This window comes from Crotalus tigris, unplaced genomic scaffold (assembly GCF_016545835.1).
Source record: "Crotalus tigris isolate CLP2741 ecotype Arizona unplaced genomic scaffold, ASM1654583v1 scf7180000019060.718356, whole genome shotgun sequence".
In the NCBI taxonomy this organism is placed as follows: Eukaryota; Metazoa; Chordata; class Lepidosauria; order Squamata; family Viperidae; genus Crotalus; species Crotalus tigris.
In genome coordinates, this window is record NW_024097351.1 from 476518 (window position 1) to 489923 (window position 13406).

Below are 13406 nucleotides of genomic sequence, written 5' to 3' on the forward strand. Positions count from 1 at the left end.
TCAAATTCTTCCTTCAGAAGGAAGTGGGCATGAGAAAGAGGGAGGGAGGGATGGAAGTCCTGCCTTAGCACTTGGCCACCAGCAGCCCTGCCATTGACTTTGCTTGTCAAAAGGTTGCAAAAGGGGATCACATGACCCTGAGACACTGTGACCATCATAAATATGAATCAGTTGCCAAGCATCCAAAGGTAAATCACATGACCCTGGGCATGCTGCAATGGTCATAAGTGTGAAAAATGGTCATAAGTCATTTCAGTACAATTGCAACTTTGAACAGGGGTGGGGTTTTTTTGGTCATCAAGTTTTTGACACCTTGCTAGGTGGTACTCGAATATTGCCATATCCTAAAAGTGGTACAATCAGTGAAAAGGTTGAAAAGCCCTGCCATAGAAAATCCTGCCAAATGTGAAGATACCAAAGGAGTAGTGCTAGTGAGGTTCATGGACCATGGTTCGATCATCAATTCAGAAGTCTACTGTGAAACGTTATGAAAACCCAGACAAGCCATCCATAACAAGTGTCGGGGCATGTTGACTTCCGGTGTGGTGTTGGTTCACGATAACACTTGCCTGCACATCGCTAGACACACCCAAGAACTTTTAAAGCAGTTCCTTTGGGATGTTTTTGATCACCCCTCCATAGCACAGATTTGGCGCCAAGCGGCTACTACTAAGGAATTTCAAACTTTGTAAGACATTATGACATGCCTTAATTTGAATCTGATTATGTCAAAAAGTAATGTAATGTAGTTTTCTAATGTGTATAATAAAAGTTCTGTATCTGCGAGTGTCTGTCATTGATAACAAAACGGAAGTTTACTTCCAAATTGCCTTTGTATTAATAATAATAGTTGGAAGGAATCTTGGAGGTCTTCTAGTCCAACCCCCTGCTCAGGCAGGAAACCCTATACCATTTCAGACAAATGGTGCTCCAGTGTCTGTTTAAAAACTTCCAGTGTTGCAGCACCCACAACTTCTGGAGGCAGGTTGTTCCACTGATTAATTGTTCTAACTGTCAGAAAATTTCTCCTTAGTTCTAGGTTGCTTCTCTCCTTGATTAATTTCTATCCATTGCTTCTTGTCCTGCCTTCAGTTGCTTTGAAGAATAGCTTGACTCCATCTTCTTGTGGCAAAGAATTCTGTCCTATTCTATCCTAAAATAGGATTGAATAGGACAGAATAGGAAAAAAGATCTACTGGTGATGAAAACAGTCTGAATAGAAGACAGTAAGTGAAAATTTACAGCAGGGATGTTAAACTGCAGGCCTGTGGGCCCGTTGCATCATATGGAGGCCATGCCCACCCCAGCTCCGGCAATGCAAAACAAGTCGCGATACGTCACGACACGACACATGACATGGCAAGTTTGACACCCACAATTTACAGCAATAAATTGGCTTGCGAGATCATCATGGTTGAAGACCGATATATCTGGAAGGAACTGGACTGGGGACACCTGTCTTAAGACTTGTATGAAAGTGTTGGATGTTGCACATTGTCCAAGGAACGTTTAATGAACTGATGTTATACAAGACTGAATCTCAGAATGGTCTGTCTTTGTCAGGAATGAAATAAGCTAAGAATAAAACCAGTATCTTTAAAGGACATTTGTTGGAAGCAGAATTAGAAATGAAGATTTGAGGAAGTTAAGTTTACAATGTCTTTCCCAGGAGAGTCTGTTTGCCATACCATATCAAGACTTCATTCTGAAACACAAATTCATGGCAGACATAAATATTTCTTATTCTATGCACGATTTTCAGATAGCTGGATTAGAAACAACTGACTATTTGTTGAGCCATCAAGTGATAAATTGGTTTCCTAGAAAATTTCAGTGGAATATGTATATTTGCAATAAACAACAATACACTAGATGGCAGCCTCACTTAACAGTTTCTGTTTGCAGACTTCAAACATGATATAATCTTCATATTATAATAAGTCGCTCCCTTTTATAATAATAATAATAATAATAATAATAATAATAATAATAATAATAATAATAATAATAGTTGGAAGGAACCTTGGAGGTCATCTAGTCCAACCCCCTGCTCAGGCAGGAAACCCTATACCATTTCAGACAAATGGCTGTCCAGTCTCTTCTTAAAAACTTCCAGTGTTGCAGCACCCAAAACTTCTGGAGGCAGGTTGTTCCACTAATTAATTGTTTTAACTGTCAGAAAATTTCTCCTTAGTTCTAGGTTGCTTCTCTCCTTGATTAGTTTCCATCTGTTGCTTCATGTCCTGCCTTCAGGTGCTTTGAAGAATAGCTTGACTCCCTCTTCTTTGTGGCAAAGAATTCTGTCCTATTCTATCCTAAAATAGGACTGAATAGGACAGAATAGGATAAAAGATCTCTGGGACAAAACTCTAGATTACCTTACCTGCTGGCTTCAGATGCCTCTCTCCTATGTTGAGTTCTACAGCTGTGCTAACTAGGATCCCAACAGCACTGCTTTCTGGTTCTGATCCTCTGTAATTGGCTATTTAAAGAAAAGAGGAAAACGAATTAGCATTTTCTGATGAATAATACTGCATGACTGTTACAAGAAACTCTCTGGGCTAGAAGAAACAATCTGATAATGGACTATTTTTATGGTTTCATGAAAAGTTGTCTTCCTGCCAAAGCTTACTTTCCAATTAACTTTAACAACAAAATAAAAGGCTGCTTCTTTGATTCTGCTATTTAGTAATTAAAGTCTTAAGCTACATCCACTACTACTGATGTAGATGGTAGCCTATCATCTGTCTTAAGTTGTGACAATTCTATCAAATTCTGACAACAAACATGACAAAAATTAAATATGCACCATAACATATAAACATATAAGGCCAAAGCAATTTATTTCCCATGATATGATGACTGAATGCTCCATTCCCCTACTCCTGACACATAAATTTGCATATCAGAGATCAAATATGGTAAGAGTTTTCCTATAGAACAGTGTTTTCAACCTGAGCAATTTTAAGATATGTGGACTTCAGCTCCTGGGAGTAAGCCAGCTTGAACAAGAGTTTTGTTGCAATCTCCTGGAGCTTCATATTTATAAGGACTATCCAAACTGAAAATACATCAAAACTGCTTAGCTATTTTCTGCAAGATTTTACTTACGATCTCGGTAAGGTGGCTTAAAGATGTAGCCTTTATTATCTAGGCTCCTTCGATAAAAGCTAGCATTGAAGGGCTCTCGGTCTTCTTCCCAATCTTCAGCAGCTCTTTCATAGAAATCAACCACACCCATAGAACGTTATCAATTTCATTTTTCATAAAAGTAGGCCCAAAATCAAGTATATGCATAAAAATTCTAAAGAATTTTTAAAGAGGCAATCTGCTCTTCAGTTGCCAAAACCTCAGATATTCATCAAACATATTTCCTATAAATTTTTCAATAGGTAAATATTTAACCATGAGATTATAAAATGGCAATAGAGAGAAGTTTTAATGTCACTTGAAGTTTACAGAATTGCCTTTTCAAAATTAGAATTGAGTTATATTATTTGTTTTAGAAGATTGCAGAAATCCCCCAAAGTAAATCCTATCAACTTTTTTTACTGGGGCAATACAATAATTTTCATTTTGCATAATGCTGACTGCTATTATTTGTTGTTTTTTTCCAAGCATATAAAATATCAGGATATTTATGATATTTATGAAGTCCCTAAAAGTTTGCACTTGGTTTGGGGAATGTCAAGTAATTTTACTGCCTGCCATTTAGGCATTTAAGGCACATCAATAAAAATATTCCTCTGAAGATTGTAGTTAATGCACATTTTTGTCTCCTACAGTATACAAGTTACAATAATCTCATGATTTAGGATAGTTTTTCAATTTTGTATCACGTTCAGATGTCCAAAAGTAGTGGGTTTTGTTTTGTTTTGTTTTGTTTTGTAGGAGACCCACTCTCAACATTCTTGCAGAAACAAAAGGCTTGTTCACATCTTTAAAAGACATACAGAGGAAATAAAAATGCTTGGCTTCATTAGAGGAAACTTTTTTCAATGCTGTGTTTCTTCAGTGATGGTCAGCTGGGGGTTGCTGCTGATAAATGGGGCCACCAATTTTCTCTGTCCTTTGACCTACTCAGAAGAATCTGGAAAATGGCTTTGATATCAGGCAGTCACAAAATAGACCATACATGCAATTCTATGATGATTTCCAGAGGACCAAGATGGATTGCAGAGACCAAAGAGAAGAAAGTTTAATCTATCTGTGCAAAGATGCTTATAGATCACAATACTATAACAACATCAAAAACTTACTTGTTAGGGAAAACACGGGTAATGCCACCATCTGTGGCAACAAACACAGCTACAAGACTATATCTGCAGTAAGATAGAAATCAAAGTAAAAATTTAGGAATAGGGTTGCACATTCAAAATGTCCCTCCTTCCTGACAATCACTGAAATAAGATTACATGATAGTGAATTAGTTTTTTTGCTGCAAGAAATCAATGAGAAGCAGTTTATAGAGCACCTGTACAAGCCTGGGTAAAGATGCAGCTGCTTTAAAAATTGAAAGAGAGATTTTTCATGTGTGCTTCTGAATCACTTCTTTTAAAAGATTTGCATAGCCCCATCCACCATTAATTTTCAACATGGTCACCAGGCCATGTAATTTAGTTTATATTAACACAGCTGAAAGCTTCACATTGCCACAGAAAACTACAAAAAGATGCAATTAATCTGCACATAATTGAATAATACCACTAACATATCTCAGGAGTTTTATTTACGTGCTTAAATCTTGATTCTTCCATACTGTTTCCACCAGCTGTTGTGTAATTCCAGTGTCCAGGATAAGGTTATGAAGAAGGAAGTTGTCACCTTAACAGAAAGAACAAATGTTCCAAAACCAGAAGTTTGCTTACCTGAATAGCCACAAGAATTTCTCCATTCACCATTTTACTCACAAAAAGGCAGTTCAAGGCATTACCAAATCTCTTCATTATTCAGTAATTTGGAATTAGGATACCCTGATGTAAATTCTTAGCAGTGTTAAACTGCCTTAAAAAAAAGTGTATGTTTCTCAATGTTTTCGGAAACTCTTCTCGAAAGTCTCTGGCTTTTCTTGTTCTGAAGTGGTAAATGTATTTCTGTATCTTACGCACACAGATTCCTAGAGTACTGTCATATTTTTTGGCCACATTAAATGTAATGAAGATACATGGTAGAACTACATTTCCATATTTGACAGCTATGGAAGGGGATTGACCACTTCCCTTGGGAACATATTTTTAACACCTAAAGGCTACCTGGTCAATATCTGTCCATAAAGGAAGGGAATCCCATGGCTCATTTCTTAGTTGCTCAGTGTACTAATTTAAAATCAGGCTGGTATGTAATCTAGGGTTTGTTTTAATGTAGTATCTTATAGTCATAAAATCAGAGAACTCTAACCTCTGATGAAATGTGACCTGATTCCAGCCAGATCAAGCTTGAAGAAGTCCATATTCCTATGATCAAATGTAGGATTGGCAAGCAACATTATCCAATGACTTCATACTTTTTTAAAGATAAGTCCCATTGATCCCATTTGGGCAAGCTGATTAGACACGTACAGGGCTACATTACAACTCTTAATTGGCTAATCAATCTTCCACAATCTAATATTTTCCAGAGCAGGCCCAAGTGATTCGGAATTCTGGAAGCTGTAATCCAATACATCTGGAGGTTGCTAGAAAGTTGAATTACATCCTTGTTTTATGAAATCCACCTAACCCATCTGGTAACAATTCCCAGATACAAAAGAAACACATCTTAATACTTTATTTAAAAAAAACATGAAACTTTATTTAAAACAACCTATTTTTGGTAACCTTTGCCCCTTTATTTATTTATTAACCCATTGCTGCTTAGTAATGGATATCCCTGGGTTCTCTCACTCACAAAATGTGAAGCCTTCCTTGGGATGAGACTTTCTCTCCATCACAGAGCTCTGGGGTACTTACATTGTTTGGAGTCAGGCGTCACCTTTTCCATGAGGGCAATAAAGTTTTCCAGGAATTCAGTGTTGTTATCCGACAGGTTGAGGTCTTTGCAATATTCTCTGGGTTACGAGGAAGATTTGTTGATTGGAAGGATGAAAAAGTTGTGGTTAGTTTTCTTTCTCTCAGAATTGGCCTAATCATGTGCTCAGCACAGGTGAAGCAGCTACTCAAACTAGCTGGGTATGGTTAAGACAAGGAAGGTGGGAAATACAGTATGCCTGGAGTTATTTAATGAGTCATATCCTCACCATCACCATCTCTGCTCAGAAATATCATTTTGTGTTCCATGTGCATCTCATTATCAATACAGATCAATACATTATCAATATAGATGTCTTAAATCTGTGAATGGGTAGAGAAAGAAATATGTATAAGAATCTAGTATGTTTCAAATCTAATATCTGTAGTGAGTCTTTGAGAGTTGGCTATTATTTGGCCTTTTCATAATGATGTTACAGCACTTTTCAAGAGTAACCAGAAGACTATAAACTAATATAAGGTCAATTTATGAAAGTGCAGTAGGAAGCCTTTGGGACTTTATTGGCTATATAAAAACCGGTGGCATAAGTCTTTTCTGTTATTTACTGATGTCATAAAACACCACCTGAATGGTTTCTTAATGCCACCTAAAGCACAACACATAGTACTGGGTAGCACTATGCATCGCTGCGTTTTCAGATTTCTGCAATAATTGTGCCACTCTATTTCTCTAAGAACTTACTGGCTTATTTTAATTCCTCCAGGGTTTGTAACTTAATTAAACTCTTGATTTGCTTTTGTGAATTTATATAGACATGAGGCTTTACTGGGATTTTCAAGATGGCACTTATATAGAAGTGTGACCGTGCTCTATTTTTACCAAGTATTGGAAAATAGCCTAATTTCCTCCCTCTCCCATTTTTTCTTCCAGAGTTCACTGTAGTTTCCACAATGACGTTGGGGACAGTGGTAGGAAAACAATACTTTTAAAAAGTGGATCTGTATATAAGCCATGGGATCCCTCAGTGAGATGCTAAGGATGAAGATTTGGTATCCGGCCTTTTTAGATTAGCAATGGGAAGCTTGTGGATTTCCAGATGCTGCTGAAACAAAATCTGAGCTGGGATGGTCAGTTGTAAAGAATATCAGCAATGGATCAATATGTGGATCTACAAAGCCCAGCACTTCTCTAGAGGGAGCAGAACTCAAGCTGTGAATATTATTTTTTCATTCTAGTATTGATATTTCATGGCAGGGTATAAATGAGGTTGGTAATCTGGGACAAAGGTTAAATTTGTCTTTAAATGGAACTATCTCTTGCCCACTTTATTTAGATTGCTTCTGAAGATTGTATGTGTCCCCAAATAAACAATATTAAAAAGCATGAAGATAAGTAATAGCTATCTCCAAGCTAAAAGCTTTATGCAGTGCCAGTTACTGATATAATGGGTCAATTGATACAGCCTTAAATCTTTCTCACTAAAACCATTCCAGAAATACTCACTTTCAGCATCTTTTCAATGTTCTTTTCTGATGTGATTCTGTTATAAGACTTGACTGCTTTATTTGCAATTTAGAAAGAAATTGCTTCAACAATGGCACTGCTTATCAATGTTCATATCTACATATAATTGTTTTCTAATAGCAAAAGTTAGTCTAAGATGATATAACAGATATCAGTTTTCTAAAAAAAACCTCAGTTGATATCAGTTCTTGTTTTTTAAACTCTTCTGAACAGGTTTTGGTGATAAATGGATAAAAGGTGAAACTGTAAGTTAACATGGCAGATCCTATTTCTCCAAATATGGATTGCCTGTATCATGGTAATATCAAACAGTATTGCTAATGAAGCTACCCCAATCTGGCGCCTTCCTGATGTGTTGGGAAGTTCCATAATTTCCAGCCAGCAGAGAATTCCAATTTTGAGAAGGCTAGCCAAGGAGAACTGACAGGAAGAAGACAAAAATGCTAATTCTTCCTTTTCCCACTAATTCAGTCCACAATTATTCTCTCCTTTCCACTGTATATATTTCTAGTTTTATTTTTTATAGAAAAAAATAATGGAAGTTGGGGGAAGAGTTGTTGAATCAATATTGTGAAGACGGATTAATTTATCATCTTTCTTTCACTTATCTGATTGCTGCAGCATTATGAAATGTATCCAGAATGGGAAATTTCTTTCTTAATACTATGTATGGTTTTCTTAATAGATTGCTTAAGTGAAGCAGATATAATTTAAATGGAACACACTAATTCCAATTAGATGGTTGACTTCTTGAATGGCAACAACATCAGTCTGAATCATATACAAGTGTATTTGTGCCTGTTTGTATGCATACATGTATGTAGCACCTATCTGTTTGTCAAGGGATGCTATCGAATTCAAGTGTCTACGGAGATTCTCAATCATCCATGTCATAGTTGTCCCAAAGGTATGCTTTTTCAAAAGAACTGAAGAAGCTTCTTGGATGAGAAGCGAAATGTCTTCAATGAAAAACAAAGTCCAGTTGCCTTTTGAAAAAAAAAAAACACCTTTGGGACTACCCAATTCAAGTGTAGTCAGGAGCCTGGGTGAATTAAGCAGGACAAGATCCCAGAGAAAACAACAAGTTAAGCATTTGGTGATTGGAGCCTGAGTTACCATCTTGAGAGGTGCTCAATTTAGAGGCACAACTGCATTATTGCTTGCTTTTCCTTTTTGGTCTTGATATGGGATTTGTAAATGAGGGATAAAAAATACTTACCTCTCTCTTAATGGAAAGAGGAGAGACAGATGTAGGTTCAATGATTTGTGAAAAGAGTAGAAGATTCTCTTATCTATAATGCTTTGATACAGAATTGGTTTCCCTCAAAAGATGCTAAGGCAAAAGTTGGAATTTCTAACCAATTCACATCTATTTCATCACTTACTGCGCAACTTACCATATGCTTTCATTAGATATGTCTCTTCATTTATTGTGGTCACAGTTCAACTCAATAATTAAAATCAGTGCCACTATTCTTTTCTTTTTGTTTTTTTTGGGGGGGAGGTGGGGAAGGACAAAAGTTACCCATCTTTAGTTGACTTTATATTAAATATGCAAAATGTTTTTTCCCTGAAACTCCACTCTTTGAGAAAGTGGGAGATAGGATAGGAAAGAGTGGAAAAGGGACATATGAGAGAAAACACTAAAGATCTGTCTTACTTGTGGAACAAAACAAGATTCCACAACGCACAGAGATTCTCAGGACAGTCACAGTGAACCACTCTTCACCATAGCAATAGAAAACAGGATGGCCAGCCATGCTTGCTCCAAGATTATGCAGTGAAATACTGCTACAGACACATATACAAACTGTAGACATATCTGTACCCTTCATTTAGACAAGATAGGTGCTGACATTTGCTTGCAAAAGTATATGCACCTTCAGTACTGAGTTTTATATATTAAACTATTTATCAACTCAGTCTTTTAATGAGTTAACTTGTAAGATTGTACCTTGCTGTGAGTCTATGCATCTGCATATATAGACCATTGTGAACTGTAAAGATATATAACAAATTTAGGCTTGTTCCCATCATCATTTGCCACTATCTTTGGGAGTTTCTATTCAATTTAAACAACAAAGTTTGCATGATCTAGTTTTGCATTGCCAGTTATCAAGGTCTGGGGTTGGAAAGAGAATGTGTGTGTGTATTCCTGTTTCTTTATATTGTAGCTTTCAGAATTAGATATTAAGAAATAATTTAGAACAGGATAGAGACTGCAATTTAGAGAGTGATTTTTCTGGGTTCATGACAAATATCACATGGGACATCCCACCAGGTGGCCAGATGTAAAAGATGATGTAAAACTGCCTTTTAACAGAAATGTAGCTGAGGGGATAGCAGCAGGTGTAATTTGTTTAAGGCATCTGTCACAAAAAGTATGTTCAATACAAAAGCCTGTCCATGTATAAGTGGAATACATTTTGTAGATAAAACTACTTAGTTATGTTGCATAGGCATCTTTGGCACAAATTCAGTAGGTCCCTTAAAACGTCAATTCAAATACAGAGAGTTAATGAGTTTGAACCAAGTAGCAGGTTCAGTATGCATCCCATTTGTTAGATCCAACAAAATGAATGTGTATGAAAGCAGAAGCAATTAAAATATATTCTGTAGAGTGGTTGGATAAGATTTGACAGTCACCAGTTTTTAACAACTTTTTCATAGAACTAAAATACAAATTTATTTTGCTTTAATAACCTTCTGATTTTTCATCACTGTACAGTATGTTAATGCAACATAAAATCCTGGGCCGCCCAGTTTATTTTGCTTCTTGAAGAGCTATATATATGTATAGATAGATAGATATATACAATATTTTATCCACCTATGTATCTACACAAATATGTATCTACACAAATATGTACAAATATGTGCTTGCACACCCACAAATAGATTATTAGTGATATATGGTTTCTGAAAATTACCATGGACTATTGGCCATATTGGTAATGATGAGTCTTCACAGCATATTGCTGAGCATTATTGGGGCTGAAAGGAATTAGTGTAGCTAATTAGTGTAAATAATGTAGCTGGAATTAAAAAATGTCATAAGTAATCACTAGGAATGAATGCTTGAAGCCTGTTTGTTCTGATATAATCATAAATTTGCATTTCTTAACCTCTGATAGCTTCCAATGGATTACATGATACCTCCTAGAATTTGATAATATGGCTATTGGTCATCTTGGCTGCCACTGGGGGGAAGTGTGGTCCAACAAATGTAAAAAGAATCAGGTTCGGAAAGGCTGCAAATGATAGATCTAATTAGACATTGGGTTGCAAATAATGTTTTCAGAATAACAAAAAGTCTTTCCCTTTTATTTTATGATTATCTATACATCTATACAAAAAGGACATATTCTCAAAAAAAATCTTAAAAACCTACAAAATTGAATATAAACTGTTATCCATGATTTATAAAATGTCCCATAGAAATCATGTATTTCTATGGTGAACAGTATTTAGTGCAGAAAAACATATTCATTAGTTATAGGGCGATCAGGAATTCAAAAATTCAGATAACAACTAAATGATGACAGCAAAGAAACATAGAAGACATAGGCCTATGATAACTATCTGGATTTTTGTACCCCAGATTTGGTAGCTGTAAATGATTACAAACTACGAATTTTATAGCTCTCCTCATGTACTGTCAACCCCAAATGCAAAGCACAGAATGCAACAAATGTCAGTGAACCCCATTCTCGAAGTTGCTAAAGTAGAATCAACAGAATTTAAGAAAATAAAATATACTACCTCATTCATCCAGGTAGAGTTATTTGGAACTTGAGTCATGGCAACTGGACTTCTTTTTGGCTTGAAAAGTAACGAAACATTTCAAACCAAAAAGAAAAGAAGTCCAGTTAAATGCTAGTTTCTAAGCAACCCTGCTCAGTAAGACCAATACCGAATGATGCTATTTGGATTGGTTTAGCATTATATGGAGGGATACAGTTTCCTCATCCCAATTAAAAAAAAAAACCCTTATATGAGTCTCATGCATTTTTAAGACTGCAATCCTATAAATACTTACCTGGGAATAAAATCCATGGAATACTTCTAAATATTTATGTATAGGATTGCTCTGTGGGATTAATACATCTCATAGCTGCTTAAAAAAATGTTAGAACGTCACCTATCCATTGTCTTATATAAAGCTGAATTTATGGTGTTTCTTTCATTTTTTTACTGTATATCCTTGACCCATGTAGAGGATCAAGTGAGGCCCAGAAGAGGCCCAGCTTAGTGCATCTTTAAAAGTCTGGGTAGAAGGGGTTATTTCTGACAGTATGGCATCCTTGTTTGAGACTCTGATTTTCCCTGTTCTAAAGAACTATTAAAGATGTAAGAGCTCCATCTTTATTTCTATTTGGCCTTCTGTGGTTGGGGGAGCCAAATAGGTTTCACCATTGCAAATGATTATCACAAACAGTTGTCACTGTAATTTCATTCGTATGCCAAATATATCACCAGTTTGTCAGATGATGTTGTGCTGCCCATAAATCTAACAATATTTATTTATTTATGGAATACGGAATTCTGTTTTTTTCCAAATCTTAGATAACATATATAGTTCTCTCCTTCTCCAGTTTTATCCTCAAACTGTTCTGTGAATTTGAACCTCCCCTAGCCTAGTGTAATATTTTGACCAGTACACTGGACTGGGTAACAAATGTTCTGTTCTGTAGATTTGAAATAATTAAATTTGAAAGAGTTGGAAGAGTAACATTTGATAGAGTAAAACTTATAAAATGCAGAGTTTGTGATTTTATGTATGATATTACTATATAATAAGTCAATAATAACGTTTGTAGAGGGCAAAGGGAATAGCCTTGAAGGACAGGAAGAAATGCTGCTACCAAGTCAACAATCAGATAAGAGGGGCTCAGAACCTAGACAAAGAAAATAACATAAGGAATCATCTCAGACAAGGCCCTCCCTAGTTCGCTCAAAGATAAAGTGAAGAAAAAGGAGCACAGTCAGACTTTCAAGATTTCTACTACTATAGCTGTTGCAATAAAAGTAGTCCTGATCAATATGATTTCTTAGACTGGGCTAATTTAGAGATTATTTGGTGGAATTTTTTTCTTACATAGTCTCATGATCTCAATAGGATCAAAACGTCACTATGCACTGTTTTTTTTTTTTTTTGAGGATTTTCAGAAACTATACTTATATATGTGTGCTACATATGCATCTCATATGCAGCCATACATATATATATATATATATTCTTCTTATGTAGGTGAGTGAACAGAAGGTGGGACAGCTATGCTGCCGGCCGCCAATGGTAGCACAATGTAGTGTAGGTGGCGGCAATATAGTCCCCAAGACTGGCACACAGGCAGACAACAGACACACAAAAAAAGGAAGAAATGATCAAGACATTGGCACAATGAGAAGGTATATCAGTTCCAAAGGGGTCAGGAGTGATGGAGTAGAATATCTGAAGGTGTGGCAGGGACGGAAAAGGGGTCGGGGAAGGGGAGTTGAACCACTCCCAGGATTGGTGGTTAAATGGACACCTCAGCAAGCTCACACACAAAGCTACCTTGGAGCAATGAATACATGTCCCTCGGACTCAAAGCTGTTTGGCAGCAGGTATTCAAAATCTGCAACAGAAAGGTAACATTATGCGGCGGGGAGTTGAAATGAGGGAAGAAGGCAGCTTCGGTTTCAGAAGATGACAGAGCCAGAGCAAGAGGAAACGGGGTTGGGGGAGAGAGAAAGAGAAAAGAGACAGGAATAAACAGAAGAGGCAAAACCACTGGCTCATTTTAACAAGAGAGAAAGGAGAGAATACACTTTGGGCGCTCACATCACACCAGAAGAAAGTTATAGCCAATAAGTTGCCAACATTGAGTGGATTTGGTGAGTTTATCATATATAATTAAAATTCCATAATCTGT

The 13406-nt window shown here is 36.4% G+C and overlaps 1 protein-coding gene across 1 annotated transcript in view; it reads right to left on the reverse strand.

Annotated features, from left to right (window-relative positions):
- The window catches only part of CACNA2D2 (calcium voltage-gated channel auxiliary subunit alpha2delta 2), a 238555-nt gene that overhangs the window by 20955 nt on the left and 204194 nt on the right, over nt 1–13406 (reverse strand). The window contains exons 20-25 of the mRNA XM_039358660.1: nt 13049–13109; nt 5949–6046; nt 4734–4824; nt 4260–4322; nt 3112–3215; nt 2384–2482 (exon numbers count right to left, since the gene is read on the reverse strand). Coding sequence (XP_039214594.1) covers nt 2384–2482; nt 3112–3215; nt 4260–4322; nt 4734–4824; nt 5949–6046; nt 13049–13109 — 516 coding nt within the window. The remainder of the gene's footprint in view (nt 1–2383; nt 2483–3111; nt 3216–4259; nt 4323–4733; nt 4825–5948; nt 6047–13048; nt 13110–13406) is intronic.